Raw genomic sequence first — 18,441 nt, 5'->3', positions numbered from 1 at the left:
TGGATTAAAGCTCTACTTCATCACTCTTGGCGAAGTTTGGAAACCTTTGTACAGTGAAATCATTAAAATAGCAACTATGTTTCTGTGTTTCATAAGGCAGTTTGCTGTTTATCATACACATATGGCAATACCATTCCCACTGAGGTTGTGCTTTAGTTTTAGTTCGGCTTTTAGTTTTTTAGTTTTGTCCATCCTGTTTATAATTGTCCCACTTTAGTTAGCAGCTGTGTAGGGTATCTTACTGTTATTTGTCATTGACTTATGGCAGCTCATTCAAGTGGAGGTAAATTATGCCTATCATCCTTTTTTGCAAGCGATAATTGGGATCATGTTTAATTATTTTATATTACATTTATACGTATTTATATTATTTCTAGCTTTCTGATGACATACCATTTAATGACTCAGCTAAGCATATAGGTGGGAACCATCATTATCCCACTGACATGTACTTGGTCTGGAGCTCGTTAACACACTGATACTGTAAACTGTATGCTGGTGTCCTAAAAGACATTGGTTTTCCTTCATGCCTTGTTTCTTTGATTATAAAAGCATCATCAACTGTGTTGCCCAGGTGGGAGAATTTGTTGAAAGCATTGAATTATGTATTGCAAGAAAACTTTTCTATACATTATGTGTCTCAAGCATAGCTTTAGATTTGACCTCATACTGTTAAGTTGAATTTTAAAACATACATGACACTGGACTTTCTCTGCAAAAATTCTTCTTTTTTTTCCTTCTGGGATCACTTTTAGAAAACAGATACCAGCATTTAGAAGCTTCTAGTTAATTGCAAGATAACAATTTCCATGGAAAATGCCTTCTCTCAGATACAGTGTATCTAGTTTATTAGCTCTTAAGGCCCTTGCATGCTACTGGGTTGGGGTAATATTGACACAGGCAGCTACCAGCTGGATATCCTTTTGCTCCAAGTTACTTCTTTTTTTTTTTAATGTATTTGCTTTCAATTTAGTGCCCGCTGCAGGCACTAAGTCAATATTGTTGAATGAATTAGGCAAATGAATGTCCTATAATCAGTTTAACTCATTTAGGTCAGAAGCATTATTAAGTAATACGACACATTGTCATATTAGCAGACACACTGATTAATACTGATTACCATTAATAACATGTAGAGACTGCTTATTATATGCTTTGTACAGGGAAATGAATTATTTGGTCTTTAAGAGGATTAGGGATGGGTATGTTTATCTTGTTCACTTACTGAAAGACTGTCATCTTGTCCACTGATCTTCAACTGTGTAGTTATTAAGAGTATAGGGAAAACTCTCAAAATACAATATGTATGAAAAGGAATTATCTGTCCCAAACAGGGATAATATGGAAATAAATTACTGAACTCTACAAGTTTAGAAAAACAGTCAAAATAGGAAATGTCATGCAAAAGATTACCTTAGTTGATACATATTTGGTTTTGAAAATTACTCTTGTGGGAAGTCCCTGATGGTCCAGTGGTTGGGACTCTGTGCTTCCACTGCAGGGGGCATGGGTTCAATCTCTGGGCAGGGAGCTAAGATCCCGCATGCTGCATGGCATGGCCAGAAAAAAAAAGAAAAAAGAAAATTACTCATGCGAAAACTTGGAACATTGGCTCTTGAGTGTCCAGTTTGGAGCCTCTGAAGGCAGAGGTCAGTGCCAGGAGCTTCTGGCTGAAGAAGGTACCTATTCTCCCATTTCTTTTTATATTGTAAGGCAAATATCAGTACAGTAAGACTCTATAATAACATAGTTCTTTTTATTACATTGAAACAAAGTGAGGAAATGCATAAGAAACTACTTTTCAAAACACAAGGCACTTTTTAATGTGAGTAATTAAGTATATATATGAGCCAAGTCATGTATCCCAAAACACATGTAAGGAAAAAAAACAATAAAGCAACATACAGTACGTATCATATGGGATGATCTTATGCCATGACACTGTCACCATGAAGGAGAGCTTCCCAATACAAATGCCAGCCTCTGCCCTGGGTCTCCCTCCTGTGCAGAAAAGGGGGAAATTTGTAAGCAGATTAAGACAAGAAGTAAAAAACACATTCTGATACACTTTTTTCTATTTCATACTTTTCTTCCATGGCATTTAAGATACTGTACTTTTTCTATGTTATTGAGTTATTATCTTCCTATGGTGTTGGTAAAATTTTATTTTACCGACGGTGAAAGAAATTGTGGTTTATGAGTTGTCATTATCAAGCCTCTATTGAATTCCTATGTTTGCAGTAAAGGCAGTGTTAGAATGGTGGTATTCTGATTCTACAATTTTGTTTTCCTTAATATTGGGTAACCTTATCCTCCCATACTCAGATGATTAACTTAAGCTTAAAATCTTGAAAACTGTCTTGTTAATTGGAAAAGCCATATCACACCAATTCATTGATAGAATTACATGGCAAATTTTGCCTTTGACATTATCTCCATCAAAACTGTCTTATGAAACATTTCCATCAAAGTCCAGCCATGTGTATGTCAGTATCCATTACACGTTAAAATAGTATTGTTTTCTGCATGTTTTAAAACTTTATCAAATAGTGTATCATATGCATCATTCTGTGACTTAGTGATTTTTGATCAGAATTGTTTTGGAGACTTATCTGTGTTGATTCTAGATAATTTATTTTAATTGCTGTGTGGTATACACTTTCCACAGTTTATAAATTCTGTTGATGGAGACTGTTGATCAATTCTATCCACTATTTCTAGTTTTTTGCTATTGCAAACAATTTTGTATGTGCACTAGAGCTCATCTAGGCCATTGTTTTCTAGACTACAAGACATGACTTATTAATGATATTGAAATCATCTTAGTGGGCTGAAACCAACATTGAAAAAATGAAATAGAAAAGGACAAAATAGGGTAGAATAGAATAATGTAAAATAGAAAAAAACAGGAAAGAGGATATCCCTTAGCATCTCATATAGGAAGGGTAAGAATTATTTTGTGAAACTCTTGTTTCAGGTACATATATGTATCAAAAAAGATTGAAAGACACTGCTCTGACCTAAATATTGTTGAGTTGCTCGAAAAGTGATTGTACCACTTTACATTCCTTCTAGCTATATGAGTGTGCCTTCTGATCTTCATCCTCACAAACACTATGTATTATCCCCTTTAATTTTGCCAATCTGATTGGTGATATCTATCTGATTGTGATTACATTTCCATGATAAATTCCATGGATATGTTTGTTAATTTCTTCTTCTGTGAATTGCCTGTATCCTTTGTCCACTTCTAAATTGGATTGCCTTTTTTGTTCTAATTTTTAGGTGTTCTTTATACATTATGGATACTAATTAGGTATCAGTTATATATGTTGAAAATATCTTCTCCCATTCTGTGGCATGTTTTTCCCTTTGTTCATTTTATCTTTTATTATGCCAAAGTTTTAATCTTTAATGTAAAATTTACCAGTCTTTCCTTTGTGGTTTATGCTTGTGTGTCTCATTTAAGAAATCTTTCCCTGCCCTGAGGTCATAAAGATGTTTTCTATACTTTCTTCCAAAAATTTGAAAATTTTGCGTTTTTCCCTTTCCAAATGGTTTCCCTTGCATTTTTTTATGTTGAAATACTATAGATTAAACGTTAAGTGTTGTTTTGTAAGTTTCAGCATCCAAGTTGTTGAAGCCCTTTCCCAAAACTTATAATATCTGAAAGTTATATTTTATAATATTAATTCTTTTTATAATTGAGCACCTCTGCTGCTGACTTTCTAACAGTAAATAGAGCTGATATAATTTTTTAACTGTATTTTTCTGAGATAAATACTGGCTTGTTAAAGTTTCAAGATGGTATATTCTTGTCCTTTTCTTTTGTTCTCTAATAGAATTTATTTATGTATTTCCATTTTCAGTCACATTTACCTTACCCTAGACGACAACTTCACAAGGATCTAGAAGGAACAGGGTTAAAGATGACTGAATACTGGGCTCCAGAAATTTAGAAACAATCAGGTACAAACATTTTTGGTGGGAATGTTCCTAACCAGTCAGTACAAAGTAAAACCATCTGGAATGTACGCAGGAAAACTTAAAATATCCCTGCATTACAGGGGAGGGTCCAAGAGCAAGGACTTTGGAATTAGTCCTGGCTCTGACCCTGACTGACTGGTGACTGTTAGTCAAAGTATTGAAATATGTCCATTAAACAGAGGCAATGATTACACCTGTTTCTTTTTGGCTATTGTAAAGATTAAATGAGATAATATAAGGCACTTAGTGCTTGGCACCTGGTAACTGTTTATTTTAACTGTTATTATTGTTGCTGTTATTTAGAATTCATGTTTATCACATCATGGATGTGGTATTCTATATGCGTATTATGGATTTTTAAGACGTATATGTTGATATATTACTATAGCGTTGCTATAACAATAGCCTGGTGATATCACATATAACAGGTTGAGATAACTATAATCCTCACATATATTCCGCAAACTATATTCCTCAAGTAGTGCAAATTGGGAAAGCTAGTTTTCTCTATTTTATTTGTATCACATTGGAATAATGTTAAAAAAAAGCCAACCAGGGAATTCCCTGGCAGTCCAGTGGTTAGAACGCCGTGATTTCACTGCCGAGGTTGCAGGTTCAATCCCTGGTCGGGGAACTAAGATCCCCGCAAGCCAGCCGCGCAGCACAGCCAAAAAGGAAATAAATAAATAAATAAAGCCAACCATTTTCCACAATGCTACAGATTTTGACATCATTTTTTTCACAGTACTGTATAATAGTAATTAATCATGAATCATTTTTAAATCTTCAAGGACATTCTGACTGACAAAAATGAAATGATGTTAATATTATCTTTAGTGTTAATTGAATTTTACTGAATGTTATTTCTTTGAATATGGTAATTTTCAAATGCCATACATGTAATTATGTCTTAACCTGATTAGTCAAATAAACGGAATGACCTGCTTTTCACCATTCTAATGACCTGCTTTTCACCATTCTAATTTCTAAAGAGTTACTCTACTTGAAACTGATCAAAGACACTGAAAAGAGCTATTTATTTTTCTCCTTAAAAACCCAAGGTATGCAGGTGTTAAAAAATTTCTATTAGCTGATATAGAGTGCTTTCCAGGATACATTGTTAGGTGAAAAAAAAAAAGCTTGCAAAAGGGTATGTAAAGTATGCTATATTTTGTACAAGAAAGAACTGGGGAATAAAAACACATACATATGTCTGCTTATTTTTGCAAAAGGAAACAGAAGAAGAAACCAGAAACCAGTGAAGCTGGTTACCTACAATGGTAGAGGGATGGGGTGGGGAAACAAAACAAAACAAACCCCAGGATTACTGTTCAGTGATCTCAGCATATTAGCAAGATTTCCCTTCTGCTAGGGACACAAAGGGGTCCTAAAGTCCAGTGAGGGGCATTCACTTCTCTAATTAGATCCCTTTTCCTTCTCTTGTTTGTTTCCTTTTTTGCCTTTGAATTCCCTTCCTCTTCTAATTTCTCTTCTCTTCCTCTTTCTTCTCTTCCCTCTCTTATCTTCTTATTTTTTATTCCAGTAAACTTGGGGCAGTTATGGAAAAGGTATTTCCAGTTAAGATGAGGCCAAAAAGAGAAGAATCCCCAATATAGGCTGTCTGCAATCTACAAAAAGCTGTATTCAGAAGATGCTTTCAACGAATATCTTGTGTTCTGCTCTGAGCCATGTGTTGTGGTAGTTATAGCAATGAATGAGTCATGGTCCTCTCTCCTAAAGAGCTTGAAAATTCATAGAGAAGACAGATGATATAGGAATAGCTGCTGCATGAAATTATTTTTCCATGATGGCAACCAGATCAAGTTTTAGAAATTTATAAGTGAGAAAAGTCTAAGTGATCCTTTTCACAACAAGCATATCTTTCCCAAACATTAGAAATAATGATTTGTATTAATTGCCATAGTTTGAGTAATAATTATTCTGAATATATTATTTATTATTCCTTATATGCTGAGAGACCTTTTACAGCTGAAGAAAACAGAATTTTACCAGTATCCTCAAGTGAATATAAAACATTGATAAGGAACACTGTTAAGACTTAGCCTTATTTTGGTTATTGTTTTTACCTATTGCAAGGCTCTAACTGCTTGTAGGTAGTATTAGATAAAATGTTCTGATTTTAGGCATTTGAAATATGGGTTGTATGTGAGTAGATAGGAGCCAGCCTAATGAATCAGAATATCAACATTATTAAACATGATTTCATTAAATTGCTTCTGAGGGGAGAGAGAATATTTATTCATATTTATTTTTAGTGATAACTGTGTAATGATTTAACCACAGTCCAGACATACTGCCTGTTATGTGATAGGGCTGCTTCTGCTGTTACTTGTATGTGGTAGAAGGTAGTCATTGTGGAGCTGGTTCATTAAGGCAAGCACATTCAGTGCTATAGCTACATACTGGATGGCTGTTGTTTCAGATTTTTTGTTAAGATAACAAGTCACATTTGTTCATTCATTCTTTCATCCTTTTATTCTTTTCATTCATTCCCCCCTCCCTTCCCCTTAGCAAATCATACACTCTTCAGTGGAGCTGAGAATTGATAAGTCTACTCTTCACAGTGATTTGGAACTTTCCAATCCCAAGGGAAATTTGACCAAGGTCTACAGTTTATTTTTTCTTATCTATAGGAAGTCAACTCTGAAATGAAAATTTTCTACTCATTCCCTAATAGATTTAAGAATATAGGTTTATCTTGGGATTATTTTTCCACACCTCAGCAGGAGGATTCTCATAGGAGAACAACAGTTAAAACATCTACTGGGTTTTACAGCTGTGAACTCCCATGCCCCAAACTTAATTCCCTTATTTTCCTTCACCATATTTGAGCTTAGCTTATTTTCTCTGTTAATTAGAAGTAAAGTAATTTTAACCTGCCCAGTTTCACTCGACATATGGGATCTTGATTTTACCACATACTTTTTCCCCAAGGACTGCACAGGACCATGGAAGACCATATGGAAGAAGAACTTTTCCTTCTCTATGGAAAAAGTGTCAAGGTTAGAAAAATCATGCCCTTGGAGCATATATTTTCTGTCACATAAAACATACTTCATCAAACCTCTATTGGTTATCCAATAGGAAGATCAATGAGATAGTGTCTGTCTTTGAGGGGCTCTCAGTATAGTGACTGAGAGGCTGGCCCATCACTGTTATGGGTGTAGAGAATGCCAGAGGGACCAGCAGGGGACTCTGGGGATTGTGTGAGGAGTAGAGAAAGGGTCCCCAGAGGCGGTGACGTTTGAGCTAGATGAGGAGCCACACCACCCCTACTTTCACAGAAAATGCTGTCCTGCAAAAGGGTCTGAGTTGAACAATGTTTGCTCCACTGCCAGAGCTTTTAAAAAAAATGACAAAATACTTAATCTTAGATGACATGTTCTTAATTCATCGCAGATGTTCTTTATTTCGTTTCCATCACATCTGAATATTACAGTCAGCCAGCTTAAGTCCGGTCAGTGTGCAAGTGATGTTAAAAGTTTCACATCTTTCAGCATGCGTATCGATCTCTATCTCATGTTGATTTTATGAAATTTATGAAATATCTGCTCTTCACTGCTGACAGCTTAATATTAACTGCCACCATTCACTTTCATTTTTCTGTTTTCCACTTTTTAAAAAATAAAATACGGTCAAAATTCAGTAAACGATGTAAATCATCATCACAGCCAGCGTAGTGTACAAAAACAGCACAGCTTCTGAACTGAACCATAGTATTGCCGCGTGCTGACTCGAAGTGCTCATTTGTGAGCTCCTGTAGGAAAGTAGCTTACAAAAGCAATGTATAGAACCTGAAAGTCTTATAGAATGTTCATAGAAAATTTCATTATTTTTCTTCTGGGCACAGATTTTGTAAAATAAAAAACTCATGGAATTAGCAAAGAAATTACTTTATTACATGGTGTTATGCTGCCAGGAAATTCTCAAAATGTGAGGTGTTGGCTGTTCTTTAAGAATTTTTTTTTTTTTGCTAGGCATGCCCAACATGTAATTTTAATTCTGTTTTTATATGCGGTATTTTAAATTGAACTGTGACAACTTAATAGTTGTCCATAGTTAAATGAAGTATCATAATCCACCTGGTTCTTCATATGGATGGAGAAGCAGAGTTAATACAGGGAGCACACACTCAAAGCAACGATAAAATGCATTTTGGTCTCTAACTTTATGGAGATGTATTTCCTTAATTATGTTTTCCTTGAGCTAATATTAAAAAATTTTACTGCTTTGCATTTCCCAAACAGATGCCAGTGAAAGATGAGAGAGGTGGCTTGGATGTGAGCAAAGCAGTGAAGGTAAGCTGGCCTGGGGTTAATTCTCACCTACGCTGGTGACAGGTGCAGGATGGAGGCTCCAAGCTAGGATGCAGATTCCTGGGACACGACCTTGATGATGTATATTGCCGAGCTCTTGCTCCCTGGTAGTGCTTTTTTTCCCCTACAGTTTTTTTATTGCCCACTCTTGGCTTCTGCTCAGCCAGTCCCTTACTTAATAGCTGGGCGCAGAGGTAGTTGGGTGCCTTCTGCGGAGATGCCTGCTATCGTGCAGGCTGGCTGTAGTGTGACTGAGGCTCCTAAAGTGTGTGCGTCCTTATATTACGTACACTCTTACTATATACAATGTATATATGTATACAGAGTATACAGAGTATACATATATGCTATATATGTACATATGTATACAGTATGTACAATGTGTATAACTATATATGCTCAAGATTATGCCAGACAGAAGAATGTATTTTTCTTCTGTGAGAGAAGATACTCAATTCCTGGAGACTGATATTAAATATTTACTTCAAAAAAGTATAAACATGTGCATTTTATAAATGAAGTCATTGGTTCCCTATGAAGAAGTTTCCCCACAGACTTAGAAACATGAATTTTTGATGACTAACCTCCAGTAGCCAGCCTTCTGGCAGAGATTTAAAAAGCAATGTATTCACACCTGTTGTATTTAGGTTATATTGGAATTATTTGTTTTCTATTAAATTGTGAGCTCCATGAAGGAAGACAACCCACAGTGGGCATTACTGCCCTGTTCATTAAGGACTTCATGAGCACAACAGCCAAAGCCCTACAAATGCAAGCAAACACTAGGCCTGCCAGGAGTTATCACTTTTTTTTTTTTTTTTTTTGCGGTACGCGGGCCTCTCACTGTTGTGGCCTCTCCTGTTGCGGAGCACAGGCTCCGCGGCCATGGCTCACGGGCCCAGCCGCTCCACGGCATGTGGGATCCTCCTGGACCAGGGCACGAACCCAGGTCCCCTGCATCGGCAGGCGGACTCTCAACCACTGCGCCACCAGGGAAGCCCAGGAGTTATCACTTTTTATGTGAACTTTTTACTTAGCAACAGATGATTTGTGGAAAGAAATCTGGCTTACCCACTGAGAAGCTGGTGATCTTGGAATATTTCTCAGTCTCTCTGGCCCTCAGGTTCCTCATATGTAAAATGAGGATAGCAATGTGTATGTCCTGCACTTGTGAAGATTAGAAATACTACGTTAAGAACTCTTTTAACTAGCACGTTAGCACGTCTACATGAAATATTTGATGCCACATCCCAAACGTTGTTCTTTCTGAAAATTATAGACTTAAATCAGAAAAAAAATATTAAAATGAACACCTCACAGAAAGTAAGATTCCTTCATAATATAAGGAGGTGGGTAATTTAAAGTAGAAGCTTAGACTAAAAGGTAACAGAACAAGATTCTGTCATTAGCCCCACAGTGGCCTTAGGTGCTGCCCAAAAGATAATAGAAGACATCATTCTCCAGGCAGGGTCTTACAGTTTGGTGGTGTCATGGGGGGAAGTGGCCCGATTTGGCATTAGGGGAGCTTCCCCTGGTTCAGGCTATGCCACTCACGGAGGGTGATGCTGTTAGCAGTGACAAACTGCTTCCCCTCTGTGTTAGTTTCTTAGTATTAGTTTCTGCCCTGATGAAGTACCACAAACCAGGTGGTTTAAAACAACAGAAATCTACTCTCTGACAGTTCTGGAGGCCAGAAGTCTGAAATCAAGGTGTCCGCAGGGCCACGCTCTCTGAAGGCTTGAGAGAAGAAGCCTGCAGCTTCTGGGGGCTCCCGGCACCCTTGGTGTTCCGGCACATATAGCTGCATCACTCCAGTCTCTGCCTCCATCTTCACTGTGTGTCTTCACATAGTTAACTTTACATGTCAGCTTGAGTGGGCCCCCAGTGCCCAGGTTAAACATCGTCTCTGGGTGTGTCTGTGAGGGTGCTTCCAGATGAGAATAGCACTGGAACTGGTGGACTCAGTAAATGGGTGGGCTCTTCCTGGTGTGGGTGGGCATCATCCAATCTGTTGAGAACCTGGTTGGAACAAAAGGCAGAGGAAGGAAGAATTCATCCCTTTTTTCCTGCTTCGCTGATTTACCTGGGACGTCTCATTTCATCCTCTGCCCTCAGACTGGGATTTACATCATTGTCTCCTCTGGTTTTCGGGCCTTTGGATTCGGATTGAATTATTCCACCAGCTTTCCTAGGTCTCCAGTTTATAAATGCAAACATAGGACTTCTGAGCCTCCATAATCTTGTGAGCCAAGTCCTATAAATGAATGAATGAATGACTGGATAAATAAATAATTTTTTCCCCTGACTCCTAAGGTGAAAAGCACAAATATCCTTTCTAAAACAAGTAGCTAGTCTGATCTGCTCTCTACTAGACATATATCTGGTAAGACTGATTTAATATCTGGTGGGAAAGATAGGGCTTAGAAAATCCTTTGCTCCTTTAAATTAAGCTAGAGTTTGGTGATTATTGAGAGAAATGGCTAGACGTGGCATTTGATAGGCATGTTGGCTATTTATGCATCTTATTATAATCTTAAAAATTTTTGGAAGTTGAAAAGTATGTAAGTAAAAATGTTTCCAGTGTAGCAAATAAGTAAAAGCTCTCTTTAAAACAGCTTTATCTGTTTTAAACACCAGGGACTTGCCTGGTGATGCAGTGGTTAACAATCTGCCTGCCAATGCAGGGGGACACAGGTTCCATCCTTGGGCCGGGAAGATCCCACATGCTGCAGAGCAACTAAGCCCGTGCGCCACAACTAATGAGCCTGCACTCTAGAGCCCGTGAGCTACAACTACGGAGCCTGTGTGCCACAACTACTGAAGCCCACACGCCTAGAGCCCATGCTCCGCAACAAGAAAAGCCAATGCAATAAGAAGCCCATGCACTGCAACGAATAGTAGCCCCCGCTCGCTGTGCACAGCAACGGAGACCCAATGCAGCCATAAATAAATAAATAAAAACAGCTTTATCATGTCCACATTGAATGCTCTTATGGGAGTGCAAATGCTCATGATCTTAATGCATCCTGTTGTGGGTTTGATTGTATCCCCCCCAAATTCATATGTTGAAATCCTAACCCCCAAACGTGATGGTATTGGTATTAGAAGGTGGGGCCTTCAAGAATTGTTTAAGTCCTGAGGGGAGAAACCTCATGAATGGGATTAGTGCTTTATAAAAGGGGCTCCAGAGAGATCCCTAGCCCTTTCCAGCACGAGAGGACACAGTGAGAGGACACAGTGAGAAGACTCTGGCTCTGAACCAGGAAGGGCACCTTCATCAGAACATGATCATGCTGGCACCTTGAGCTCGGACTTCCCAGCCTCCAGAACTATAAAAAATAAATTTTTCTTGTTTATAATCCACCCAGTCTATGGTGTTTTGGTTTAGCAAATTGACCGAGATACCCCATTATTTTTGAAGGTGACCTTTTTTGGAAATGGGGTCACTGCAGATGCAGATTGTCTAGTTAAGATGAGGTCATGAGGGTGACCTAATCCAGCATGACTGGTATCGTTATAAAAAAGGGGAAATTGAGACACAGAGACAGACGCATGTGGGGGAAGATGATGTGAGAGACACAGGGAGAATTGGGCCGTCTGCAAGCCGAGGGGAGAGACCTGACAGATCTTCCCCTTACAACCCTTAGGAGGAACCAGACCAACTGATACCTTGACTCTGAACTTCTAGCCTCCAGAACTGTGAGAAGATAAAGTTCTGTTGTTTAAGCCACTCAATTTGTGGTACTTTGTTTCAGCAGTTGTAGCAAACGAATACATGTCCTTTCTGGGTGTTTTCGTCCTACCAATCCCCAAACCTGAGTGGGGGGATGAGGGAACCCACCAGTTGCTCAAACTGAATGGTCAGAACTGACCCATGAACTGAAACCTTCTGGACTTTTTCCTTGGTGTCACCTTTGGCATTGTTCTTTCCCAAGGACTTGTTTTGCTAAGACTTGGGCAGCAGATGAAACAGCAGTCTTCTCCCTTTTTTCCTGCTTTCATAAGCAGCTTAGTTTCCAGAGCTACATTTAAGATATAACCGACACTGAAAGTGCTTGCCAGACATTCACCTCCCCAGAGTTCAGCCTTGTGTGATTCCTGTGTCCTTGAGGAAAATTAATAGGTGAGATCTGATTCCATCCAGGACCTCTGGCTCTTGGTTGCAGTGAGAGGGTCCTGAAGCAATCAGGCTTGTAAAGGCAGTTCCCAATATAGATAGGGTTTGTTCCTCCTCAAACCAATGCTAACTCTTCTACAGAAATGAAGGGGGCAAAGAAAATGTATTTTTTATTATTAGTCAATATATATATAGATTTATTTTATTTACTTATTTTTTTAATTCTTTTTCAGCCAGTACAGGCTACTCTGTCATCTTTGAAGATGTTAGATGTGGGAAAGTGGCCAATTTTCTCCCTTTGTTCTGAGGAAGAACTGCAGTTAGTTCGTCAGGCCTGTGTCTTTGGCAGTGCTGGCAATGAAGTTTTATATACTACAGTAAATGATGAGGTAATGTTGAAGAAAAAATTACATTTTCAGTAATGGATTTGCTGAATTGAAGATCTTGGGGGAACTAAGGAGTTAAGGAAGGAATTAAGGTAAAAAAAATGCACGGAGAGTAGATTCTTATTTATTAAATAATGAAGCAGTTTCCCTAGGGGAACTGTGCCTGTTTGAATGTACAGGTTTGTCAGAAATAGAACTGCTTGAACTAACTCTGGTTTTTCCCACAGATTTTTGTGCTTGGCACAAACTGCTGTGGCTGTTTGGGATTAGGTGATGTCCAGAGCACCATTGAACCTCGGAGACTGGATTCTTTAAGTGGCAAAAAAATTGCCTGCCTCAGCTATGGGAGTGGTCCACATGTTGTCCTTGCAACAGCAGGTAACCTAGGAACACAGGGTGGAATTTTAGCCATAGCTTTCTTTGTTGAGGAACAAGACTAGGACCACTCCTTACACTGAGAACATACTTTTTGATTGGCGTTCTGCCTCTGCCCTGGGAACTTGACTGTGCTTTGGACAATATGAAATATCAGTATCAATATCAAAGTAAGATAATGTAGCAGACGGAATCTAGCAGTTATTGGCACTTTGGGTGTAAGAATGACAATGCGATAAGCCCAGTGAATTCCTTTTGTTGATATGTGTAATTATTTTGCATTAGAATGCTGAACTCACTCAGGACTTTTTGAACTTGAGATTCTTGATCTATGAGAAGAGCGATGAAAGCTAGATTCGAAGATCCGCTCTAACTGTTAGCGTTCTGTGATCCTGACTTTAAACAGTGACTGATGGCTCTAGTTGGTATTAATAGTATAAAGAATTAAATATTCTCATGGCTATTTCATGCATTCAGTCTTATAAGACAACATAATTAAAACATACCTTAGAGTTTCCCTCAAGCTGGGTATTCATTTTATTAGTGTTCTTTAAATGGAAAATAAATTTTATAAATACTCTTGTATATTTATTTCACATTTTAAAAATAAGTTTTAGGGATTTTTGGTTGCCAGTAGTAGCAGGCTGGATTATTCAGACCATTTCTGCACTGAAAACAAATACAAATTCTATATAAAATATACTTTTTTAATTTTCTAAAAGCATCAAAATACTGATAAGGCAGAAAGGAATTATTAGACCAAATATATTTAAGAGAAAGTATGAACTAAGAAGTTAGAGGGGACCTTGAAGCTAATTTTGCCTTAAAGCCATCTGCCTATGCACTTAAAGAGTGTTGTGGTCTGATGTACTTACGAGGTGAAGGGGTCACAAGTCAAAGACCTCACATGTTAGGCTGGGACCACAAAGGGCTACACTCTCAGGGCAAGGGTGAGTCAGTTCTTTCATCTCGAAGGGACTCAATAGAAGAATTCCTTGGCTCTGAGCAAAGCAAGGAGAAAAAAAGAAAGAAAACCTCTCCCTGAGGTGTTGTATCCATGGATTTGTATTCCAATTCACCTTAGATTGGATGGTCCAAGAAATCTCAGGCCTTGGATTTATCAAAGAGGTACCTTTAAAGTGCCTTAAGAACATGAGAGAAGTTAATGCAAATTCTTTCTAGACGAAAGTACCTTCATTCTAGGCCTGAAGGAATATAATGCCATTGAAAAATCATTTTTCAATGGCAATTAGTAGCACATAGTCAAAGATAAGCAGGTACAAGGAAACAAGGCACCCTGAATAAGAACCTGCAAAAAAGACAGCAAAAAACAACTACTAAATATCAGATATTAGAATTACCAGATACCACTTATAAGATGGCTGTACTTATTATGTTTGAAAAAATAAAAAATGAGCTTGAAGATACCTGAAGAGGTCATAGAAGACTTGAAAGAGAACCAAATAAACAATATAATTATCAAAATGAAAAAATCAGTGGACAAGTTTTGCAGCAGTTTGAACACAGCAAGAGAAAATTAATAAACTGGAAGGTAGATCAGAAGAAATTATCTGGAATGTCGCACAAAGAGACAATAGGGTAGAAAAATACAGATGAAAGGCGTATATACTGTATTATTCCATTTATGTTAAGTTCAAAACCAAGAAAGACTAAATCCTGTTATCCAGGATGTATATGTGGGGGGCTTTTGGGGTGATCATAAGATTGTATTTCTTGACCTGAGTGGTAGTACATGGATGTGTACTTTGCAATTATTTATAAAACTGTGTATATACAGTTTAAGAACTTTTCTGAATATGTATTATACTGCACAATAAGTAATATAACAAAGATTCAAAAAATTAACTTGGAGATCATTTTATAGATAAGGAAATTAAGGTTCAGAGAAGTTAAATGACCTTACAGTCTGTCTAATTTCAATGTTTTTTTTTTCTCTTACTCTTAGCAGCCTTTTCTCTGTTGTTTATTAAAAACCTATCTTCTAGCTATTATAACTGAATCCATTTAAATTTCATCTTGTTGCTTTGAGGTAGAATGTAGTTAAACTTCCCAAATGTATTCTTTTATAAAATGAGTTTTGTGGAATAGGGAAGTTGATTAGCTTTTGCATATGAAGTTTTAGTTTCCATTTGTGGAAGTGTGTAATATATATATTTTCATATAAGAATAGATGTTTTGAAAGTTGGTTATGTTTCTTTTTATTTTCAGAAGGAGAAGTCTTTACCTGGGGTCACAATGGTTACAGTCAGCTGGGCAATGGGACAACTAATCATGGTCTAGTGCCCTGTCATATCTCTACTAATTTGTCAAACAAACAAGTCATTGAAGTGGCCTGTGGGTCTTACCATTCTTTGGTGCTAACATCTGATGGAGAGGTGAGAATAGTCAGCATAAATCCCACTGATCATAAGATTTCAATAAGATTTTAATTTCAGTACATTATATAGATTCCTGTAGCAGTCCTGGAAATATGATCATTTGATTAAAATAACCACCTACCTCAAATTCAGTCTTACTCTTGTTAGCAGTTCATAGTCATGGTGTTTATATTATGAAGTGTGCCTGTATGTAGTAAGGATTTCTATAACTGCAAAATTTAAAAGGATGTATTGTTACTTCTATGTTGCTATACTCAAGGGGATTATTTGCAAAAAGAAAAATCCCCAAATGCTGGAAAATATGGCTGAAGCAAAGTAGATATTTTTATAAGGATTATATGATATTTGATTATAATCATTGCTGTTTGTGTAGGTAATGCCAGTAACCAAATTTTATAAAGTAATATGCTTTGGGACTTCCTGGGCGGTCCAGTGGTTAAGACTTTGCCTTCCAATGCAGCGGGTGCGGGTTTGATCCCTGGTCAGGGAGCTAAGATCCCACGTGCCTCGTGGCCAAAAAACCAAAACATAAAACAGAAGCAGTATTGTAACAAATTCAATGAAGACTTTAAAAATGGTCCACATCAAAAAATCTTAAAAAAAAAAATAAAGTAATACATTTTGTAAGAATGCATTCTATGGAAACTTCCCTGCCCGTGTTGTGAGCATTTATGGTTATCAAGCACTTTGAGGGCAAAGATGAGGCACCGTAAGTGCCAATTGAGACACTTTATATATTAGTGTGTTTCATTTATTGATCTCTTCTTTCAAACAGGTATTTGCCTGGGGTTATAATAACTCCGGGCAGGTAGGGTCTGGATCAACAGCTAATCAGCCGATCCCTCGAAGAGTCACTGGCTGCTTACAGAATAAAGTAGTTGTGAACATAGCCTGTGGACAGATGTGCTCGATGGCAGTGGTGAACACTGGGGAGGTAAGAAAGTTATTTTCTGTGTTGCTTAAAAAAGCCTGTCTACCTTCTCAGTGTCATACTGACATGGAATGCTTCTGTTCATCTTTCGTGGGCATTGAGTCTCTCATCTTCTCTCAGGTCTATGTCTGGGGTTACAATGGAAACGGGCAGCTGGGACTCGGCAGCAGCGGCAACCAGCCAACCCCCTGTAGGGTAGCAGCTTTGCAAGGCATTCGTGTCCAGCGGGTATGTCCACTGTTGCTTCACATGCTGCCTGTTTTTAAGGCTACAGGGGCAAGGATACCAATGTACTTAAAAACTCAGTTGTCTTAGCAGGATGAAAAAGTAAGCTGCTTGGCTATCTTGACTGAAGTAAAGGTTAAAGCTCTTTTCCTGAATTTAGTTGTAGATGTTTATCAGAAAATTTATATTTCCAGTGCACTCTCATACATAGCTGTTGGGATGTAAATTTTTATCATCTTTTCCAAGGAAACTTTGGCAGTATGTATCAAGAGTCTTAAAAATATTCATACCCTTTGGTCTGTAATTCTACTTAAATTTAGGGCATTATCCTAAGGAACCAAAGAGAAAGTGACTTGCAGAAGGTGTAGTAAAGATATAGCAAAAAAAAAAAGAAAAAAAAAGAAAGAAAAAAATTGATAACAAATAATAGCAGCACAATTTACCTAACCAAACAGTAAGTTAATGGTTAAATAAATTAATATCAAGACTAAATTTATATTAACAGAGATGATGCTTACAAAGGATTTTTAATGGTAGGGAAATAATGCTATATGCAATGTTAAGTAAAAAGAAAGATACAGGACTACTTATACAGATATGATCACTTTTTTAAAAAGCTATCAGTGCATATCTCTATATTTATATATAAATAGAAAAAAATCCTGATCTTGAGATGACTTTCATAATTATACTTTCCTATATTTTTTTCACATTGAACATCTTTTACTTTTATAATAAAAGGAGAAAATAATTCTTAAAAAATAGAAGTGTCTATTTCTTATTCACTTCACACCCCTTGATCTCTGTGAGCATAATGAATGCCGTATTAAAGGTGAATAAACTGGACTCTTTGTCACTGAAGGACTCATGTTGATCTCACTGCAGTTTTCACCACACACGGGGCCTAAGCTAGATCTGGAGGGATGTTGGTTAACCTAATGCCTGCCTCTCTGGCAGACTGCCTCTTCCCTTTTTTATTTTTCATTTTTTGAATCTTAACCTATCTTGTGAAACATGTTTCTTTCTGTTTTCAAGCCTGAGTGGATTTGGTTTTTCTCTTTCCAGGTTGCCTGTGGCTATGCACACACGTTAGTATTAACAGATGAAGGTCAAGTGTATGCTTGGGGCGCAAATTCTTACGGCCAGTTGGGCACTGGCAATAAAAGTAACCAGTCCTACCCTACTCCTGTTGTTGTGGAAAAGGACAGGTAATATGTGCATTTTCAAAATAAGTTCAGTGTTCTTTCGTGATTAAACTAAACTTAGGCATTGTATAGAATTATGGGCAATTGACTGCTAGTATTAGAATATTCTTGAACAAGACCATTCATTCCTTTTTAAAATTGGCTTTAGAATTTTGGGGCAAGTTGATTGATGTTAAATATTTTGTTTCCACATACCCGTATTTCATCTATACCTCCAATAGCTACTTTACACAAACTACAATGACTAAACCTCCAACAGCTTTTCCGCATTATTCTTCTCGCTCAAAAAAGACCTTTTCCCCCGCATTCTTATTGTTTTCTATTTCACATTCTTAAGAAGAAGTTGATAACGTTGGAGGTCTATCTTCTATGGTTTAGGAAGATGAAAGTATCTCAGATGGGGGCCGCTACTTATAAAATTTGCCAGTTGAAAAGAATAGGGCTGTTTCATTACTTCAACTCCCAGGCTATCACTGTGA

At 37.5% G+C, this 18,441-nt stretch overlaps 1 protein-coding gene and 1 long non-coding RNA gene across 7 annotated transcripts in view; both read left to right on the top strand.

Moving 5' to 3' along the window:
* Positions 1-18,441, top strand: part of LOC125961927 (uncharacterized) — a 183,994-nt gene that overhangs the window by 98,280 nt on the left and 67,273 nt on the right. The gene's annotated exons all lie outside the window — the stretch shown is intronic.
* Positions 1-18,441, top strand: part of RCBTB2 (RCC1 and BTB domain containing protein 2) — a 37,340-nt gene that overhangs the window by 3,866 nt on the left and 15,033 nt on the right. For 3 of the 6 annotated variants that reach the window (XM_033436829.2, XM_033436831.2, XM_033436830.2), the window contains exons 2-10: positions 3,870-3,969; positions 6,943-7,010; positions 8,256-8,306; positions 12,675-12,830; positions 13,055-13,205; positions 15,432-15,598; positions 16,377-16,535; positions 16,653-16,760; positions 17,823-17,965. In XM_033436829.2, coding sequence (XP_033292720.1) covers positions 6,957-7,010; positions 8,256-8,306; positions 12,675-12,830; positions 13,055-13,205; positions 15,432-15,598; positions 16,377-16,535; positions 16,653-16,760; positions 17,823-17,965 — 989 coding nt within the window. In that variant the 5' untranslated portion in view covers positions 3,870-3,969; positions 6,943-6,956. The remainder of the gene's footprint in view (positions 1-3,869; positions 3,970-6,942; positions 7,011-8,255; positions 8,307-12,674; positions 12,831-13,054; positions 13,206-15,431; positions 15,599-16,376; positions 16,536-16,652; positions 16,761-17,822; positions 17,966-18,441) is intronic. The other 3 variants (XM_049701062.1, XM_049701061.1, XM_033436833.2) reach the window with 2 other exon arrangements.

This window comes from Orcinus orca, chromosome 18 (genome assembly GCF_937001465.1).
Source record: "Orcinus orca chromosome 18, mOrcOrc1.1, whole genome shotgun sequence".
Taxonomy (NCBI): Eukaryota; Metazoa; Chordata; class Mammalia; order Artiodactyla; family Delphinidae; genus Orcinus; species Orcinus orca.
The sequence above is the reverse complement of the archived record's forward strand: the minus strand, read 5'-3'. Positions and strand labels throughout refer to the sequence as shown.